General features: G+C 36.6%; 1 protein-coding gene across 2 annotated transcripts in view; it reads right to left on the reverse strand.

The window, feature by feature from the left end:
* The window catches only part of LOC120539532 (serine/threonine-protein phosphatase 2A 55 kDa regulatory subunit B alpha isoform), a 158,946-nt gene that overhangs the window by 22,868 nt on the left and 113,143 nt on the right, over positions 1-22,935 (reverse strand). For both annotated transcript variants that reach the window (XM_039769680.1, XM_039769682.1), the window contains exons 6-8: positions 22,424-22,601; positions 17,270-17,434; positions 16,383-16,552 (exon numbers count right to left, since the gene is read on the reverse strand). In XM_039769680.1, the coding sequence (XP_039625614.1) occupies positions 16,383-16,552; positions 17,270-17,434; positions 22,424-22,601 (513 nt within the window). The remainder of the gene's footprint in view (positions 1-16,382; positions 16,553-17,269; positions 17,435-22,423; positions 22,602-22,935) is intronic.

The following is a 22,935-nucleotide window of genomic DNA, read 5'->3' on the forward strand; positions in this document are numbered from 1 at the left end:
CTCTAAGGGAATAAGGAATAAGCAACCAACTTTACCCATAAGAGATTTATTTTAGAACAGTCCAAAAACATATAACCTAGTGAGGCAGGACTTGCATAACATAATTCACAAATGGAATTCAGTCTATGATATACTTTAATTATTTTAATCTGGAAACACATATCCAATGTACAACTCTGGGGTTAATATCGCACGGATGAATGAAGAACGTATGCATGTTACAAACAGTCAAATTCCACTTGTTGACCGAGATATTAATAGTCATGACCCTTTCCAGAGATCGGCTAGCAGTGTGCACTTTGACATTAATCAGTGCTCCACACTAAGCAATATGTATATTTGGGAGAAACAGTCATCTAAAATGAAATATTTAGGAGCCAAATTGTCTTTTAGAACTATATACAATTCAAACTGACTGTCTACTCAATAGATTGTGGGCCAGTACATGAATAACTGACAAACAAAATATTAGTGTCATTATACTATCACATATACTCCTCTTCCTCTTGTCTGAGGTAAGCCAGTGCCAAACACCAGGCTTGGTACTGTACTGTTCAAGCGAAGGGCCTTCTGTGATGATCCTAAACAAATCTTCAAATTCTGAGGCAATAGGTGACTTGTACAGTTTTAATTTAATGGTGTTAGGTGCAGAGAAGCCTTATTCACATTGTGCAACTCACATGGGTAGCAGCAGCATGATCTCAACTAAACACTCATGAAATCTGTACAGTAAGGCTCTTATGTTAAGATGACCTCATGCAAACTACTATAAGACATGTCTGCAAACTTGTTGGTCTTTTGATGAGCAATCTGAGTGATGTCCACTCAGCCTGGACAACCTCTGCCTCACAGTATTTACATGAAAGTACATGTTCTCTTATTTCTGCTCCACTTGATGCACCCATTTTAATCCTGGCTCTCTCTGACACAATGTACTGATTTTATCATGACAGCAATTCTGCTAATTTGCATTATTAAGTATAAATTGTATAAGGCCATGTTTAAATTCAGCTAATCCAACATTAGAAGAAATATGCCTGCAGTGTGCATATTATCTATTTATTTTATTTTTTAAGAAAATTAGATATTTCCAGCTGCGTTAAAAAAGCCAGGATAGTTAATGTTCAATAAAACTAAGGAAGCAAGACTATGTTTGTGAGTGCACACCAGCTTTACATTTGGCATATATGCTGCAATAGTCACTTCACATTACAAATACAGCATTTCACTGATATTTTTTGAAAACATTTCAGCTTAAGGCTTTTGAATTATGCCTTAAAATATACATGCCAAAAAAAAAACCAACTTGGCATGGCTGACATCACTGTATTCAGCTTGCAATTGGGTTCCAATGTGCAGTGCTGTATCAGTTCCTGTGCAAGTCTATTTGTGTCAGTCACAATTATATCTAACAGGGTGTCAGTTATGATCACACTGTAAATACTGTAAGGGATTATTTAAAACCTCTGCATTGTCTGCATTGAAATTTGGAGACCAATGAACAAATGTACTGTTTCTCACTACAAAGATTCAGAAGTACTTTCATCGAATACAGTATGCTGTTATCACCTTTATCTATCCCACTGTCACTATCCAAAGAACTGTTACGCTTATCATTGAATAAATCATTTCATATCTATCTGGAGATAAAAAGCGTTATTTGTAAGGGTCATAGTGTTTGTTGGATAATCATTGTAAAAATGAAGACAAATGGGCATTCTGCTGGTGTGAGAAAAACCAATGAAATGCACAAGGTTTTAGGGTCAGATGAGACCTAAATTGAACTTTCTGACCAGACTTCAAAGAAGCACATGTGGTATAAAACTAACACTGCCCATGCCTCAAGAAACACCATACCTACGATGAAATATGGAGGTGGCAGCATCATCCTATGGGAATGCTTTTTGTGCACTAGGACTGGGAATCTTGTCAGAGTTAAACAGAAGCAAATACACACAACAAACGCATGATATTGTAGAAGAACTTGTTCTAGTCTGCTATGAACCTATAGCTCGAGAGAAGTTTCTTTCAACATGACAATGTCTCTAAGCATAAGGCCAAAGCAACAGTGGAATAGCTCAAAAACAGAAAGGTGAATAAAGATGTATGTTTTGGAATAGCCAAGTCAAAGCCCTGTTCTTAACTCTATTGAGAATCTCTGGCACTATTTGAAAACTGCTGTCCAGAGGTGCCATCCCGCCAGCCTACAAGATCTATATAAATTCTGCCAAGAAAAGGGTGAAGAATCACTCCTGAACAATGTGTAAAACCGGTACATACTTACCCCAAAAGAATTAAGGCTGTTATTGAAGCTCAACAAAATATTAATTTGTAGGGTTTAAATACTAACCTTTGAGTTTTTCTTCTTCAGAGAAATATCTACAGAAAATGGTTTATTTTGACTTTGGAAATGTTTTGTTACAGCTAAGAGTTCACATTAAAATGCTGAATGGATAAAAAAGGAGTACAAAACTTTTGTCACACAGGAAATAATGACTTTCAAAGGGACTGAATACTATTGCACACCACTGTAATTGTCCCAGATTACTATCTCAAATTACTAATATTCAGAATGTATTAGGTAGTGCCATGATATCCTCTGCGTTTGATGTTTACAGTGTCATCCTTTCAATACATGGCTTCTTCATTCCTCTGAAGTCTAAATCATTTTTAGTGTTTTGCAGATTTTTAGAAGTCTGCCTGTTTATTGCATGAAATTGGAATTTTACTCTTAAGTGTTGTATATCATTTCCTCAGCACAAGTTTACTTTTCAAAAATGACCAGGAAATCTGTGTTTAAATTATAGTTCCATAAAAAGTGGTATAAATTGCCAAAAATTGGACAAACACCTTTAAGATTTTCAGTTATCCACTGAAAAAAATAAAAAACATTGTGAGATCCAACAGTTTTGAGAAAACAAAATTGCAAAGACATGCATTCAGTAAGTTTTAAACATCACTCAATATTTTTCACTCAAAACAAAATTAATTATATTTCTTATAGTGTATCAGGAAATCTGAAAATATTTTACACTTCACTGCTCAAAACAGTTCCTGTCCAGAATAAGACAAGTAGCACATTACATTCCTTGCATTGGCGAGGAGTTTCCAGGTTGCAGTTCACACATTTCCTTTAACCAGCGGTGGCCTTTCTACAGGGACCATTGATTGTTGAAGCTCCAAACACATACCTGAATGGAGTGTGCATGTGTGGGAGGAACCTGCAGAGACACCCCACATAAGCTGCTAAGTCCTCAACCAAGTTATCATGTTTCACTGGCTCTGACACCTTTGCTTTAAAGATCTCAATGTGAACAATATAACAATTTGAGTTAGCAATGTCAATAAAATGTACAATACTATATTAGAATTATGTATGGGCTGGTGTAGCAATAAATAGGTTTATCAAAAAGACCAACCACTCTCTTGTGCATACTGTACTGAACCACTGGTTTAAAGCATGATCCCTTAAAGCTCACTATCCATCATCACCCTTCACTCTCCTTTGCACAGTATCCCCTGAATGGCACTTGTGTATAGTATTTACAAAAATACAGATGTATATGTGTGAGTAAATACAAATAAAAAGTTTATAGGTGTTTACCTATCTTCTACTAGCAATAAACCCTCTTGAAAAGGTTATTATTTACTCAATGCCAAACCATCTAGTTGAGACAAACTGTCAGCATCATCAGTACTATCATATGGCATGTCTTGTTAGTTGTGCTATTTCAATAACCTCATCAGTCTCTCCATGTAAATATATGAATATTTGTTTACTCTGTGGTAATCCAATCCCTCTTTCTGATCTTTAAAACATGCAGACAAAACATTTCATTACCACTGCCAGAGTAAATGGTGTACTTTTTAGCACTCTAACTTTTTAAAGTTTTGGTTTAAAGGCTGTAGTAATGTAGTTGTGTCTTACAAACACTGAGTAACAATAAACTTAATACTAAATGTATAAAAAAAACAGAGATTTTGTAAACTACGTCTAGTACATCAGTAAGGTCTGTGTTACTTATTTTTATTTTTTTTAAAACATAGGTACATCCCCCACTATATCGCGGTTCAGCTATTGCGCCCCCACAACATCACACATTTATTATTATTACTAGGGGGCTCTGCCCCCTGCTTGCTTTGCTCGCCCACCCCCGGGTTTGGTTTACCAGATAAACAATTTAAAGAGATTGTTATTTTCATGGGAATTGTTACATATGCATTATTTTCATTTTTACTTTAAAACTTTGTAAAAACAATATTTTTACTTTATTTCCTGCCCCAGGTGTTCTGTGTTCTGCTTGTCATTGTTATAAGAGCTGGGAGCACCTGAAGTTTGTCTGCCAAAAGCATTCCAGCATCTGCTAGGTTAGATGTCAGTGAACTTGTTTTAAATTGTAAGTAGGGCGTGATGTGCAAAAGTCACTGTCTCATGGGTTTTGCTTCCTAAGGTTGTAATGTCTAGTCTTGCGTGTTGTCAAAGTGTCACTCCAAGATGATCTGGTCGCGATCACTTCGCTCAAATCCCCCAGGGGTGCGCTGTTCTCCTGCCACTTCGTGTCTCTCCCACTTGCGTTGTGAAGGGGGGGAGCTAAACGCACACTAAGGAGAAGCGGACGGATCAGATACTGGCTTTGTGCTGCTTCTGACAAGGTGCCTGTTCTGCTTGTCACTCTGCACGTCGATCATTTAAAAGCCTGTACAGCAGCTGTCCTTCTGTCTCACTGCCTTGTCTTGCGCAACGTTAAAATGTCTCTCGCGGGATGTCAAATTGTCTTCTGAGAAGATCAAGCCTCGTCTACCTGGTCTCCCTGGCAAGATGTTTTTTTATAATAAAGAGATGTTACTCATATCCTTAGCCCGACATCATACAGTATGTGTTTACAAAGTGTGTTTTAATAAGTTTACATGTGTTTAAAGCGTGTGGGAGAGGTATTTTAAGGCTTAAAACTATAAAAAAAAAAAAAAAATTTTTTTTTAAATTATTTATGTGGTCTTTTGATATTGCGGATTTTCACCTATCGTTGATGGGTTTGGAACATAACTTCCGCGTTAGGCAGGGGATTACTGTACATTTTTTCCTGGTTCCTCTTTTACAATTACTAAGGTTTTCAACTGCACAAAAATTTTAGAATGATCGTTATTTAATTTCATTTTAACTTAATGATTTATTTATCACCTGGTATTGTTAATGCCATATGTCTCTCACTATTAATGCTCGCCGTTGCCACATTGTGACATACCATTGCCAAGCAGCATTTCTTCAAAAGATTCTGTGTATGTTGGTATCACTGGAACAATTTAGAAGTCAATACTTCTAAGAGCAAAAAAGACAAAGAAACAAAAAACTATCATAGATTTAGGATATTGATTTTCACTTCATCTTTTGAATTCAGTTTTGAATAACATTCTGGTTAGATTCTTTAAATTTACGGGTTTCCCAGTTTTAACCTTACATGTTAAAAGACTTAAGATACATCTCCTGGTCCTGCTCTCAGTCTTTGCCCTGATGGCTTGCCATTTCTTCATTGTGTGGCATAGCACTTGGCAATGATGAATTTGGTTGATTTAAGGAACAGAACATTATCATTTACTTGGAGGGATACACTTTTGTTCCAATCCTACACTAATAACTCTCTTGCTATCCAATTGATGCATTTGGAAGCAGTTTAAAAGCAATTCCAAACAGCATTGGTGACAGTGTACAGGTTCTGTTTTAATCTGAAGTAATTTCCTTAAATAAATGAACCCAATGCCAACACAATTGTTAGATCTCAACCCAATTTGATAAATACAGCAAGACTGTATCAAAACTTCTGATAGCTCAGATACTGAATGCATCAAACGATTGTTGAACATTTGAAAATAGATATGTGCCTTTAATTAGTTCAGTTTGATCCCATGATAATATTACAGAGTGCACTATCTCAATTATGTTTGTTAAAACTTTTGCCAGCACCCCGACATATTTAGAGCACATTTTGGAAGACCTTTATTCTTCTTTGGAAAAGCAACTATAAGCATAAAGTATATGGAAGCATATGATCTTCTGGTTTCCTTAAAACAGCTAGTACTAATGGGGATAGTTTAAGAAACAGCTTTTTATAAAGTTTTGCTGTTAACCATCTGGACCCATGCCTTTTCTGTCTTTTAAGAAAGTTATAGCAGCTTGAATTTTGTAGCCCCTCAGTGGTTTGTCAAGTTCTTCTATAAGCAGTGCATCAGTCTGTGACAGGTCTAACATTTTTGACAAATTTGTTAATCTTGTCTTCTAATTAATTACACTGTGATGTGTACAAAGACGTAATATGCCTTAAATATATTAGCTATTTTATGCTTACTAAATTATGCTCCATCTATAGTTTCTTGTCTTTGTGCCCATAATAAAAATGGTGCAAATTAAATATCAATTATTCTGTTTTTTTTTAAGTCAGAAGATTGAATTCTGTTTGTAATATGAACCTTTTTACGTTTACGGCCACATCGGCTGCAGGTTTTTGTTCGAATTTTTATTGTCAACAATATCAAATAATCATTTTAGTCTTACAAAATACTCAAAATGTTAATAAGAAAAGCTGTCTCCTTTTTTGGTATCGTCCGATGCGAGAGATGGACTTCTGAAGTGGAGCTCCGCTAGCAGTGGTGTTATTTTTCATATTATTTGCTTATTATCCTGAGATATCCAGTATTTATTCAACCCGAGAGGGACTGCTACAGTATATGTAAGCACATATAAAACATGGCCAACAAGAAGGGGGGTTCGAAAGAATCGAAAACTAAAGCTACATCCAAGCTGCGATCAGCAAGCCCCAGTTCAAGATACGGCCTTTCAGAGACAGACCTCGATCAGATGAGCGAAAGCACAGACTCCTCAGGACCACGGTCTGCTACATCGTCGCCGGCTGAGAGCGAAAAGGGGAGCGAAGGTGCGATCGTGAGTGCAGATCTGGATAGCTCGCTGATTGGAGAAGATTACCTGAAACTGGAAAGGGCCGTGAAGTCTGCGGCTTCAATTACGCGAGCCTGGAGCAGCAGGGACACCGGCTACAGCAAAGTCTGCTGCTTCATCTACAGTACAAAAAAGCACAATTTATCTGGACTGAAGGTGTTGCTCGCTGAGCTCACGCAAGAAATAAAGAAAAGTGAGAAGGCTAATGAGAAAGCAACGGCAAAGGCACTTGAGAGACTGAAACAGGAATTGAAACAGGAGATGAAACAGGCCAATGAATGGCTGTGACAGGAATTCCAACAGGCAAATGAAAGGCTGCGTCAAGAGGTGCAACTTGAGCTTCGACAGGTGCTGGGTAAAATTGAAGAGCGCATTCAGGAAAATTCAGTTAAACTGAGCATGCTTACTGATCAATTGGAGGATTTCAAGGAGACATTCACGAATCGGATTGAAATGGCCGAACATTTAGCTGCCAGTGCCGAGGAAAGAGCAGTAAATGTCAGTTCCGAATGCAAAAACTCGAGAAAAACTTGGAGACAGACTGGCTGCTTTAGATGGGAGTAGAAGGTATAATGTCAGAATTGAAGGTCTGGTGGAGAATCGAGAAAGTTCATACCCTGTGAAATTCGCAGCAGAACTTTTTTCTAAAATAATCGGGGACGACTTTAAAGCAGAATTTGAGATAGCAGCGGCTTACCGCGTATGCGGATCAAACACCATCAGACCCTGACAAAGATCTTTTATAGTTCGTTTTGAACGATTACCATTTAAGCTAGAGGTGATGGCACTCCTCAGAAACAAGGAAGATATTATATATGAAAATAACCACATTCAGTATCTTCCTGACTTCTCTCTAGCAACAGCTACTAAACGGCAGCCTTTTATAATATTAAACAGTGGCTATGGCAAGCCAGTGTCAAATACAGCCTCCTGTATCCGGCAAAACTGAAAGTGGAATGGCAGGGTCAATTCTATGTCTTCGCTAGCAAGGAAGAAGCAGAAAAGGAATTAAGAAAGCTGATCCCGGGACTATTCTGATACATAATAGTGAGTTATGGCAGTTAATGATAAAGCAAAGATTAATAATCTTTTGTCTGATCTATTCATTTTAAAATACTGGTTTTTATCAGCATATATTCTAATATATTCTCATTATTACTTAGTAATACCAGGGCGCTATCGGTTTATGTTTTATTGTGCTTAATTATTCTTTTTTTTTCTCTTTTTCTTTTCTAATTATTTCATCTCTACCCTAAACGAGACTGTTCAATATCATACCCTTGGTTTACTGTTATTGCTATTACTGAATTAAGACTTGTTATGCTTCTTCTGGACACATTTTAACACCATCCCCGGGTTTTATTATCTGGGTGTATCATCTTAATGCACTAAAATTGTTGAAAAATATATTTTAAGTGCAAAACTCCTTTTTTTTAGAGATATCTCTATCTTTTAACCCTAAAGCACCGCTGCATTGGAGCTTGTTTTGCTTTGGACGTACTCTGTCTCTGGGTATGTCAGAGGACTGGGACTGTGTGAAGTGGGTTTTAGCCTCACTTGGGGAGGCAAAAAGGGAGGGTGGGGGGAGAGAAAGAGAGCAGGCCTGATCTATACCTAATCTATCCTCTCAATCTTTATAATTATAATAAGACTATAAATGACATCAAAAACTCAGAATCAGTGTCTCCATGATGGGGCAGTTAACCTTGTAAGCTGGAATGTTAAAGGCCTGAATCACGAATTAAAGAGAAAGAAAGTACTCTCTCACCTAACAGGTCTAAATGCTAAAATAGTATTTTTACAGGAAACCCACTTACTAAGCAAGGATCAGTTCCGCTGCAAAAGACTGGACTGGCCAAATGTTCCATTCTAGTTTTACAAAGAAAACTAGAGGTGTGGGAATTCTCATACATAGAACAGTACCATTTGTAGCATCAGATGTAGTATTGGATCCTGAAGGGAGATATGTAATGGTCATGGGAGACTTATCTAACTGTAAAATGATTTTGATAAATGTTTATGCACCTAATGTTGATGATAAGGAATTTATACAAAATTTATTTGCATCCATTCCCAATCTGAACACTCATAAAGTTATAATGGCTGGGGACTTTAATTGTGTTCTAAATCCACTTTTAGATAGGACTTCCTCCACAGGGGGAACGCATCTAACACTGCAAAATAATTACAAAGTTTATAACTGATCACAACTTATCAGACCCCTGGAGGTTTTTAAACCCAAATTCAAGAACATATTCTTTCTACTCACCAGTACATCATTGCTACTCAAGGATTGATTACTTCTTTATAGACAATAACTTCTTGCCTAAGATTAAATCTTGCAAATACGATGCTATTGTTATTTCTGACCATGCACCTATGATCTTGGAGCTAAAATTACTAAGCCCCATACACTCACCCGCAGATGGCCTCAACCCGCTTCTATTAGCTGAGCTGAGAATTGTACTGAATTTATATCCAAACAAATCAAATTCTTTCTAGAGACAAATACATCCCCGAGATCTCTGCAGGAATACTCTGGGAAACTCTTAAGGCCTTCTTAAGAGGACAGATTATCTCATATCTTTCCCACAGAAATAAATCCAAGGCCAAGAAAGTAGCAGAGATAAAAAGCGAAATTATTAAAATAGATGAAGAACATGCCAGACTACCAAGCGAGACTCTACATAGGAGGAGGCAGGCTCTACATTCAGAATTAAACCTCTTGACAACTAAAGAAACTGAACAACTAATTTACAAATCCAGACATCATTACTATGAACATGGGAGAAAGCTAATAAGCTTTTAGCTCAACAAATTCACAAGCAAGAAGTGCAACGCAATCTCGTAATCACTACACTAACGGAGATAAAATCATCGAACACAAAAATATAATGCACACTTTCAGAGACTACTATAAATCCCTATATACTACTGAGTTTAAAGAAGACAATACACAATCTAATGCATTTCTGGATACATTACAGATACCACAAATAGACGCTTTAGTGTGGAGGAACTTGATAAACCTCTGGCATTATCAGAATTACTAGATGCTATAAAGTCACTCCAAGGTGGAAAGCAGCAGGCCCTGATGGCTACCCTGCAGAATTTTACAAGAAATTCTCCGCTCAGCTAGCTCCCTCCTATTAGCAACATTTACAGAAGCCAGAGATAACCAATCTCTTCCACAAACCTTTCGCCAAGCACTAATCACTGTCTTTCCAAAACAAAATAAGGACTTATTACAATGTGCATCATACAGACCAATCGCTTCTGAATAACGACGTTAAAATACTCTCTAAAATCATAGCCAGAAGGATGGAGAAAGTGCTCCCTCGTAATATCACAAGACCAAACTGGATTTATTAGGGGCCGCACTTATCTTCAAATCTTCGACCCTGTTTAATGTAATATACTCACCAACTAAATCAAACACCCCAGAAATATTATTATCATTGGATGCAGAAAAGCATTCGACATGATTGAATGGAAATACCTTTTACTACATTGGAGAAGTTTGGGTTTGGCCCAACATTTGTGCATGGATTAAATTACTGTATACTAACCCAGAAGCTTTAGTTTGCATCAACAACATTTGCTCAGACTACTTTAAACTAGAACGTGGCACTAGACAAGGATGCCCTTGTCACCGCTGCTGTTTGCATTGCCATTGAACCACTGGCAATACATTGTCGAAATACTGATCAGATAAAGGGGATTAGAACAGAAAATCTCATTATATGCAGATGACATGGTACTGTATATATCAGACCCAGAAAATTCTGTGCCTGCAGTCTTAGCAGCACTCACAGAATTTCAAAAGATCTCTGGTCTCAGAATTAATCTGAATAAGAGTGTACTCTTTCCAGTGAATTCTCAAGCATATAATATTAGATTAGATACCCTACCTTTTATCATTGCAGAACAGTTTAAATACCTAGGGTAAACATCACAAGTAAACATAAAGCTCTATATCAACAAAATTTAACCGTCTGCATGGAAAAAATTAAACAAGACTTGCATAGATGGTCAACCCTTCATCTCACACTAGCTGGAAGAATTAACACTGTTAAGATGAATATTCTTCCTAAGCTCCTTTTTATTTCAAAACATCCCAATATACATTAATAAATCATTTTTAAGCAATTAGATTCAACAATAACCTCATTTATTTGGAATTCAAAACATCCACGCATCAAAAGAGCGACCTACAAAGACAAAAGGCAGAAGGCGGCATGGCTCTACCTAACTTCCAGTTTTATTACTGGGCAGCAAATATACAGGCGATAAGAACCTGGACACAAATAGAAGAACATACACAGGCTTGGACCACAATAGAAGTAAAATCCTGCAGTACTTCTTTGTATTCCTTGCTCTGTGCTCCAATAAACACACGTTATCGGCAATATACTAATAACCCAATTGTGCTCCACTCACTTAGAATCTGGAACCAATGTAGAAAGCATTTTAAGACGGAGAAGCTTCTATCTGTGGCACCCTGCAAGAGAACCACCTCTTTCAACCTTCACAAACATATGCAGTTTTAATATCTGGAAAAATTTGGAATTAACTTGCTTAGAGATCTTTATATAGACAACGTCTTTGCATCCTATGAACAATTACATTCCAAATTTAACATTCCAGCTACACATTTCTTTCACTATCTTCAAATCAGGAACTTTGTTAAACAGAACCTTCCAGATTTTCCTCATCTTGCACCCTCATCCATGCTGTAAAAAATATTGTTCAATCTCAAGGACTTAGACTCCATCTCTACAATATATAAAATCATTTTACAATCCCTCCTTTCAAAGATCCAAGAGGACACTGGGAAAAGATCTCTCAATTAATATATCAGAAAAGGAGTGGAAAGTAGCAATGCAGAGAATTCACTCGAGCTCCATATGCGCAAAGCATACAATTATACAACTCAAAATTATATATCGAGCACATCTGTCTCGACTAAAACTCTCCAAAATGTTTCTAGGGCATGATCCAACCTGCGAACGTTGCAACCAAGTCCCAGCCTCACTAGGTCACATGTTCTGGTCCTGCACCAAATTAACATTATTCTGGACAAACATTTTTAATTACCTTCAGACAGCCTTGGACTCACAATCCCTCCTAACCTATTATCAGCTGTGTTTGGTGTTCTTCCAGATGGGTTTAAAGTGGAGAAAGACAAACAAATTGTGATTGCATTCACTACACTTTGGCACGCAGACTTATTCTGATAAACTGGAAGAACCCAAACTCTCCTCTTTTAAGTCAGTGGGAAACCGATGTGTTATATTATTTGAAATTGGAAAAAATCAAATACTCAGTTAGAGGATCCGTACAGACTTTTTTCAAAACATGGCAGGATCTAATCAGTAATATTTTAAAATAAGTTCATAAAGCACAGAGAATTTATTAATTTAGGTATATTTACAAGCCTTAAATTTAACGCTGTTTGGCTTGCTCTCTCTCTCAGGGGTGGGGATCGATCTGTTCTTAACTTAATTTTTCTCTTTGTAAAAACTTGATTGCTTTGTGTGGATTGTAATAAAAAAAAAAAAGAAAAGCTGTCTCTTTCATAAACAATCTAGAAACAGTATCAAGGAGAAAGCTGCCTAAGCTGCTGGATGTTGTGAACAACATCTAGCATAACCTACATTGTCTACAGTAGTCCAACAAAATATGACATATAAAATCAAAACATCTTTTCAGCATTTGACTGAATCACAAATATGAAAGAAAAGCTTATACTAAACTATACAGGCAGATTTTTAATTTCTGATCAAACTATCCCAACTAGTGAGGCATATTCTTTAAAATTCAGAAAAAATTAACATCACATTTGGACAGAACTGTTTTTTTTTTTCAGGGTCAATAAATGTACAATTATATAAAACTGACCAAACTTCCACTTGAAAAAATATATACTGTGCTATCACTATTACTTATTACTGTAATCCATAATATGATCCTTAGTATGATCTTAAAATGATATTTATTAATTATTGTTCATTAAACAAGAATAAAAATTCTGCTTTTGGAATAAGAAGACAAGTATAATTGAATATGATAAATCAAAAAACAGATGAAAGTGTTCTGTAACACACAAATGTTTACAAATAATAGGACTGAACACAGATTAACGTCATAATATCTGCATCAATGGAAAAAAAACAGTTAATTTGACTAATTTTAAACTGATTTGTCTTGCAGCCCATGCCACTGCCTCACTCACTTTTCTCTCTCTCTTTCTTCCCTAAGACACAAAGTGGAAATGGAAGCAGAGAATGGCTGATTGTGAGATGGAGTGTGTTGTTGAAGAACTTCAGGCCCTCGATAACCAGATCCATTAAGTCCTGTCCAGACCCAGGCACCTGAGGGAACTGAAGGCTCATCTACTGAAAGAATCCTCCCTGATATCTGAAATTGTCACAGCAAATCACATTTTAGTAACTTTGACTCCATGCTGTGCTGCTCACTTTCAAGGCCAAGTGAGTTTTACCCCACACCTCATCGGAGTGACGACGTCAACGATGAGGAACTCGGCCTACTTCAGCTATGCAGGTGGGGGTTTAAGGCTAGATCACCTCCATCGGCCCAGGCAGGCATCTCCACCCAGAATCGGCTCAACCCTCTCCACTCCCCCATTTTGCCTTCAACCACGGGTAATGTATTTGTGATTGGAGATTCAAACATACGAGACCTAAATATTTCTTGCCCTAAACAGAAATCTTTTGTTTCTTGTTTTCCCAGTGCTCGGGTTCAAGATGTTATGAGAAGAGGGCCGACAGTCTTCAAGAGGCACAAGAACAGGGCAGTGGGATCCACTGTAATACACTCAGGGGTAAACAACATGAGATATCGACAGTCGGAGATTCTCAGGGCGGACTTCACAGCACTTATTTAAGCCACGAAGGAGAGGACCCTGGCTGCAAGAATCTTCATCGCGGCTCCCTTACCTCTGGTTAGAAGATCAAATGAGTACTACAGACATCTGCTGGCATTAAACATATGGTTAAAAGGCTTCTGCAAGGGACAACACATCAGGTTCATGGACAACTGGGACCTCTTCTTTCTTCAAGCTTGATGGTTTCCATCCTAACAGATTCAGGTTCCAGGTCCTCTCCGAAAACATCTCTAAGGTAATTTGTATCTCTTGGCTTTGTATTTTTACTCCTAACTCTTTCTTTCCATGATGCCTTGCTAGGACATGACAATTCGGTAGCAAAATCTTCCACAAAAGTGCACTACATCAATACTCTAATAACTAACCTCAATTCATGTAAAAAATCTAGACAGTGCGGCATAAATGCAAAAAATTTAAATTACCATTTCACCTCTAGATGAGCAATTTAGTAAAACTATAAAAACAGACCATAGATTATATAAAAAATACACACAAAGCGGCGCTAATACGAATAACTTAATTTCCATCTCGATTACCCATAATGCTCCTCCAATTCAGCTCTGCTCTTCCAAGACATTAAATATGGCCTTATTAAATGTTAGAGCATTAACCAACAAGACATATTTCCATCAACGATCTTATTAGTGATAGGAAAATCGATTTTATTGTATTAAGTGAAATGTTGCTTAGATCTAATGGTGCGACTGTTTTAATTGAATCTGCACCTCCGAATTACAACTTTACTCATGCGGATCGCCAAGGCAAGAAAGGCAGCGGTTTAGCAAATATTTTACTCGAGCCAGTTAAAGTGCAAAGATGTCGGCTTTGGTATAGTCAAGTCCTTTGAGTATCTTGTCATTGTTATTCAAGGAGTTTTTCTGTCTCTAGTATTATCCATGTATAGTCCTCCTAGATATAATGCGTTTTTCTTTGAGAAATTCTCAGACTTAGTGTGAATTATAATTATGACCCGAAGGCAAAATCACGAACCTCCTGGACTCTTGATTTGAGTAAGCACTTTAGTCAGCCAACACAGCAAGCAGGGCACACATTGGATTTTGTAATTACTCTCTTGGTTCAGTAACACGTCTTACTTGTGTTTCTGAATGGATTAGAAGTGATTTTCTCAAACTAAATAAGGAGAAAACAGAAATTTTACTGATTGGCTAAAATTGATATAATGAGGGTGTTAGAAATAAACTTGATCCATTAGCCTTAAAAGCCAAGACAGAGGTACAGAATTTAGGGGTAATTACTGACTCTGATCTAAATTTTAAAATCACATATTAATGAGATTACTAGGACAGCATTTTTCACTAAAGAAATATAGCAAAAGTTAAATCTCTTATAAATTTGCAAGATGCTGAGAAATTAGTTCATGCTTATGTTTTCAGTCAGCTAGACTACTGTAACACACTACTTTCAGGACTACCCATTAAAAGACATCAATTGATTGCAACTAGTACAGAATGCAGCTGCTAAAATCTTAACTAGGAAAAGAAAATCTGAGCACATCTATCCAGTTTTGATGTCAATACACTGGTTATCTGTGCCATTTAGAATCAAATTTAAAATTCTGCTTATGGTTTACAAAGCCTTAAATAATCTCGCGCTATCCTATATTTCAGAATGCCTTTCACCTTACTCTCCAAATCGTAACCTTAGATCTTCAAATGAGTGTCTGCATATAATTACAAGAGCTAAACTTAAAAGAAGTGGTGAGGCAGCCTTCTGCTCTTATTCACCTAAAATCTGGAATACCTTACCAACAGAAATTCGACAGGCTAATATGGTGGAGCACTTAAAAAAAAACCGCTAAAAATTCATTATTTTAGCATGGCTTTCACACAGCTTCATTTTAGTTTAACCCCGATATTCTGTATATGCATTTAATTTTCTTTTTTTTTCGTGGCTCCAAAATCTGTACTAACCCCTACTTTCTCTGCTGTTCTTTTTACGGCTTTCTGTGGTGGCGATCTGCCCCACCACCACCTGATCAAAGCACTGTGCTGTCCCTACGTTGATGACTGAAAGCCAGAGGTCCACATGACCATCATCAACAAATTCTTCCATGTGAAGCCTAAAAACCATGAGGACTGACAGAGATAATTTATGTTAGGTAGAAGGCTTAGAGGAGGCTGGGCGGTCTTGTGGCCTGGAACCCCTGCAGATTTTGTGTTTTTCTCCAAATGTCTGGATTTTTTTTTTCTGTCCTCCTTGGCCATTGGACCTTACTTTTATTTTATGTTAATTGGAATTGCCTAATTTCATTCTTACATTTTGTCTTTATTTTCCTCTTTCTTTATCCTGTAGATACATCATTGGTATGAAAATGTGCTATATAAATAAATATTGTTGTTGTAATGTTTTATGTTTTGAGGAAAAAAGTGAAACATATTAAATTTTAAAAATGCTATTAATATAACCTGGCAATAATAACTTCAGCAGCTGAATTAGTAAACTTAATTGTTGTCTAAAGAATTTGTTCCAGAAATAAAATCCATATCGACAAAACACAATTCTCACCTGATAAGTCTCCACTGGTCTCGTCTCCATATTCAGGTCCCAAATTTTCACAGACAGGTAGTCCCTTGTCATCATATAGCGCCCATTATGACTAAATTTGACATCAGAAATTGAGGAGATGATTTCTGAGAAAAATGATCTATTACTAGGATCCTCTGGCTCTTCAAACACTGTACAAACAAAAAAATTATAAAAGGTAAAATGTATTTCCTTGCTCATCTGGTTTGTCATCGAGAATGAACATTAACAAACTTTTACTGTATGTTATTTTAAGTGGTGCAAATGAATTTACAATATAATACGAATATGCATTTACCTTTATATAAACACCAAACGTTTTAGCCAAATAGTAAACTGCTCCTTGAATGTGATTTTAACATTACTTCAAAACAAAATCTTTCCCAAACTCAACTGCACAAACATAGCTCATATAAAATGGAATCAAATTTAAAAGGAATTATTAATGTTGATAAATATAAAGAAGGCAGTATTGAACCACCAACAAAGTATTAAACAGAAAAGTGATTATTGTCAATTGTGCTCTGAGAAAAAAAAAATATTTAAGGATTAGTGAAGCCACAGACAAACCTTTCTGTACTTCGATTCAACAGTCCTTTGGCTCTAAAGAAAAAGTCAGATTTTTGACTATACATGGATGAAAATTAAAAAAAAAAAAAAAATCAAGACTTGTGATTTGACACTTAATATTTACTGTCTAAATAAAGGCAAAGGCCCCTACACTGATCATGCATAATCATGACTGATGCAAAGCTCTGTGTGTGTATATGCGTGTATATATATATATATATATATATATATATATATATATATATATATAACCCAGTTACATCAATCAAATCATTATCAGGTAAACTCTCTGTACTTACATTTAGAGTGTTTATCACACAGTGCAGCAGCTCGCATATCACACAATCGGATTGTACCTTTGCTGCTACTGTACACAAATGTGTTGCAATGGTTAGGATGAAATTCTGCAGCTGTTATCACCTCTGTTAGGTCCTCCATATTGGCAGGCTTGATGTCAACAATATCTGATTAGTACTATAGTCAAGGATCATTTCCATAATGCAGAAACAATATACAAAATCAAAGTCTGATCATAAGTTGATTAGTATTAAACTAATTTGCATAGTACATAAGGCTGATTAGTGTATGAGAACACAATGAAGCAAAAATGCAGATTACTCATTATGACTGCTAATGTCTAGAAGGCAAACTAGTATAAATATATATTTTCTCAATGTATTTTGTACACTTTCTAACCACTAGTTAAAAAATTAAAACCAAGGATTAACACTACAAAGAAAAATGACTAACAACATATTAAACAATTTTTATTTTAAATGTGTGTAGCAAAGAAGTCCACAGTCAAGAATATAGTTCAAATGCATCTTTAGGATCTCTTATGTTGACAATAGAGAATAATTAGTCTTGAATCTTGTTGTGCCACTCCATATTTACAGTATTCCTTTTGTGGTAGTAGACCACCAGGATCCAATGCAGTTTGTCTTTTGGACAAAGATTGGTGTGGAGGAAGCAAACATCTATCTTTTCCACAAGGCATATTCTTACCTGGACAAATCTGGCAGCAATGTGTGGATTATGCTTTTTGACTTCTGTGCCTGCAATACTACCCAGCCATTCCTAGTAATGAGTGAACTCAGAGATAAGCAGGTGGATGAACCTATGGTGTAATGGTTAACTGACTATTTGTCAGGTAGACTGCAGTTTGAGACTCAATGACCCTATTTCTGATATACAGTGGTGTGAAAAACTAATTGCCCCCTTCCTGATTTCTTATTCTTTTGCATGTTTGTCACACAAAATGTTTCTGATCATCAAACACATTTAACCATTAGTCAAATATAACACAAGTAAACAAAATGCAGTTTTTAAATGATGGGTTTTTATTATTTAGGGAGAAAAAAAAATCCAAACCTACATGGCCCTGTGTGAAAAAGTAATTGCCCCCTGAACCTAATAACTGGTTGGGCCACCCTTAGCAGCAATAACCGCAATCAAGCGTTTGCGGTAACTTGCAATGAGTCTTTTACAGCAGTCTGGAGGGATTTTGGCCCACTCATCTTTGCAGAATTGTTGTAATTCAGCTTTATTTGAGGGTTTTCTAGCACGAACCGCCTTTTTAAGGTCATGCCATAGCATCTCAATTGGATTCAGGTCAGGACTTTACTAGGCCACTCCAAAGTCTTCATTTTGGTTTTCTTCAGCCATTCAGAGGTGGATTTGCTGGTGTGTTTTGGGTCATTGTCCTGTTGCAGCACCCAAGATCGCTTCAGCTTGAGTTGACGAACAGATGGCCGGACATTCTCTTTCAGGATTTTTTGGTAGACAGTAGAATTCATGGTTCCATCTATCACAGCAAGCCTTCCAGGTCCTGAAGCAGCAAAACAACCCCAGACCATCACAATACCACCACCATATTTTACTGTTGGTATGATGTTCTTTTTCTGAAATGCTGTGTTCCTTTTATGCCAGATGTAACGGACATTTGCCTTCCAAAAGTTCAACTTTTGTCTCATCAGTCCACAAGGTATTTTCCCAAAAGTCTTGACAATCATTGAGATGTTTCTTAGCAAAATTGAGACGAGCCCTAATGTTCTTTTTGCTTAACAGTGGTTTGCATCTTGGAAATCTGCCATGCAGGCCGTTTTTGCCCAGTCTCTTTCTTATGGTGGAGTCATGAACACTGACCTTAATTGAGGCAAGTGAGGCCTGAGATGAGTCGTCTCTGCGCTCTTGGGGTAATTTTGGTCGGCCTACCACTCCTGGGAAGGTTCACCACTGTTCCATGTTTTTGCCATTTGTGGATAATGGCTCTCACTGTGGTTCGCTGGAGTCCCAAAGCTTTAGAAATGGCTTTATAACCTTTACCAGACTGATAGATCTCAATTACTTCTGTTCTCATTTGTTCCTGAATTTCTTTGGATCTTGGCATGATGTCTAGCTTTTGAGGTGCTTTTGGTCTACTTCTCTGTGTCAGGCAGATCCTATTTAAGTGATTTCTTGATTGAAACAGGTGTGGCAGTAATCAGGCCTGGGGGTGGCTACGGAAATTGAACTCCGGTGTGATACACCACAGTTAGGTTATTTTTTAACAAGGGGGCAATTACTTTTTCACACAGGGCCATGTAGGTTTGGATTTTTTTTCCCCCTAAATAATAAAACCATCATTTAAAAACTGCATTTTGTGTTTACTTGTGTTATATTTGACTAATGGTTAAATGTGTTTGATGATTAGAAACATTTTGTGTGACAAACATGCAAAAGAATAAGAAATCAGTAAGGGGGCAAATAGTTTTTCACACCACTGTAGATGTGAGCAACACTGGAGCACCACAAGGACTAGTCCTGTCTTCTTTTCTCTTCACCCTGTATACTGTACCTCTGATTATAAATATAACACTAGGTCATGTCACTTGCAGGAATTCTCAGATTATTAAGCACATATGGGGTGTATTAATAAAGGGAAAAGATGGAGTATAGAAGTCAGATGGAGACTTAACATTAGCAAAACCAAGGAATTGGTTATAGACTTTCAGGTACCAAAGAGCCTCTATCTCCAGTCACTATTCAGGGTGTGGATGTAGAGGTGGTTCATACTAATTATGATGGCCAGTGCAATTTTCTACGCTGTGGTTTGCTGGGCTGGTAACATCACTTCAAGAGAGGCCCACTGAATAAACAAGCTAATTAAAAGGGCAAACTCAGTTATAGGACACACTCTGGAACACCTGGAGGTAGTAGCAAAGAAGAGAATTGGGGGTTAAAAAAAACTGAGTGCTATTATTAATAATGCTATACATCATCTCTCTGACACACTAATATTGAGTACTTTCAGTCAACGAAATATTCAGCACAAGAAATACTACTGGGGTTCCTTTATACCAACAGTAATATGCCTGCATAATGTCTCGCTGTGACTGCGACAGCCAAGTCATAACTTTTCTTTTAAATTTTCTAGCTTTTTACTCATTCAGGTACGTGTGTGTGTGTGTTCAGTTGAAGAGAGTTGTACAATTTGAGATTAAAAGTCAAAGAAAAGCATGTGAAAACATTATCAAGTGGAAAGTATGCCACGTAGTTGTGTATATCCAAGGGGATTCATTACGTAGAAGGCCAAATCACTGGTGCAACAATGGAAAAGAGGAGGGTCACCAACTCTAAATCTCAATCCCATATTTCTTCTTATGCACAAGGGCATTTTCCAGAAATGGTTTAGTTTAGTAATATTTTAGCCAAATTACATTTGTTTGGGGTGTAACAAAAATATAACTGGATATTTGATGTTTGGATTATGTAACACAAGTAATCAGACATTTAATTCATAGACGTTTTGATATGCTGTTGTTTAAGCTGGGACTCCATAGGTCACTGTATCAGGGATTTTGTGACATTCATTCTACATAAAAATAACATTAAATAAAAGCTTTACACAGCCATCACTACAAACAATGTAAGGATGTGCAGATTTACAAAAAACTGTTTTTGGGTCAATTATTCCTTTTAATAAAACCCTGCTTCTCACTCTGCATAACATTTACAAACACTTCAAGGTTTGGTAAAGTGCATTTCTCTATCATACTGTACGCAAAACATGTGGAATACTGTATATGAATTTGTATGTATGGATTTGGATGTGCATCCTTAAAAATCATATGATACCTTTGGGATGCATCCATAAGTAAATGCCCATCAGTGGGGATGAGCTTGATTCCTACCCTTGAGATTTATTACCGAGTATATTCTCATTTCACAAAGATTCCTAAATTGTCTTTTTGATTGTGCATGATATAATGTAATGAAATTAAATTTCTTGTAATTTTTTAAAACAATATTGATATATCTAGGTTACAAATAAGAAAATACTCTGACATCAGTATTACTTCACAAATATCATTCTAACCCCTGAAATGTCCTCATGGTCATAGAGGGTAGGAGCATACCCAAAAAGCAACAGTTGTAGAAAAGAAAAAAAAACAGTGTAGAGGCGCTGCAAGGCCTTCACTCTCACAAGGCAATTTTTGAACTAATAATTTACCTAATTTACACATCTGTAAAATGCTGGAGAAAAACACAAAAAGAAAACAAAGACACAAGCTTAATTTGCAAACTCTAAAACATTGTTGGGCAACCGGTGCGCCGTGGAATTTTCTAGGGGCGCCGTGAAAACTTTTGTAAAATATTTAAAATTGCTAGTGTTTTTTAACTTTTGGTTGATTAAAAAGATAATGTTTAAAAAAAATATTTTATGTTGGAAAAACAGATAAAAGAACATTTACAGAAATGAAGTCTAAGAAACGCGAGAGACTTCAAATGATCGACAAAGAAATGCGCATCTGTCTTTCGAAAATTGATCCTCGCATCGATCTCATATGTGCTGAAAAACAATCTCAACATTCATATTAATTAGAGATTTATCCTTTGATTCCTTTATTAATAAAATGTCTTTCAAACTTGTAAAATTAACTGTTTTAATTGGCGATTGTCCATAGATTGTGTCGTCACGACTTTATTTATGGGCAGTCCCTCAGGTGCGCCACAAAAGAAAATTTTTAGACTTAGTGTGCCGCAACTCAAAAAAGGTTACCTTTCACTGCTCTAACAACACAACAAATGCAATTAACGATAAAACATGAAATTTGGATATCATATATTTTACTATGCATTTTTAAAGAGCACCACCATTTTTAAAATTCATAGCAATATCCGAAGTTCACATAACTGCATGAAGCAAACTCCCTCAAAATGTCCTTCTTACCTTCTTATATCAATAGTCTACATAAAATAAATTACAAATAAAAAAGGACAGAAGCCAAAATAATAAACAGGTCAATGCATTATGAATTATCTGGAATTTAAAAACTCATACACATTTAACAATGAAACTCTTCTCAATATAGTCTCCCCCTCCCCCACAACCAAGTCTTTCTAGACTAGAATTAAATTTCTCCAATATATAACATGGAGAAAATGACAAATGTCTTAACAAAATTGGATACTAAAGCTGCGATCTGTGATCTCCAGGTGCCACAGATTTATGCGCAAGTCGTCAGCAGACAGGTAGGTTTCGAAATCACTGTTGACTGAAATAGAGTTGATGTGGTATGTATGAGCATTGGCAAAAACTCTCCTTGGGCTTGCTTCAACCATGAGGTCCATTGGCCGAAACACAGGCACCTGAAAAGACAAGTGAACAATATAAAAATAGAATGAACTCATCCAAAAAAACATTAATACAGTACATCAGGATAATTAAAAGCTTGTAGGGTAATTATTGGGGATATTTTAGACAACACAGTAAAAAGTAGTACTGACTAAAAAAACATCATCCTTAATACAGTACATCTTTTGATACAGATTTGCAAAAAAAATCTAAAATCCTGTTTTTGTTTTGTCAGTCTGGGGTACTGAGTTTGGCTTGTTGTAGAGAAAAATTTAAATAAGTCTGCAAAGACTTGGTTACCTATACAATGGAAGATGCGGCAGAAAGTCACGGTGAATCACGGTAGCA

The sequence above is a fragment of the Polypterus senegalus genome, chromosome 11 (genome assembly GCF_016835505.1).
Source record: "Polypterus senegalus isolate Bchr_013 chromosome 11, ASM1683550v1, whole genome shotgun sequence".
Taxonomy (NCBI): domain Eukaryota; kingdom Metazoa; phylum Chordata; class Cladistia; order Polypteriformes; family Polypteridae; genus Polypterus; species Polypterus senegalus.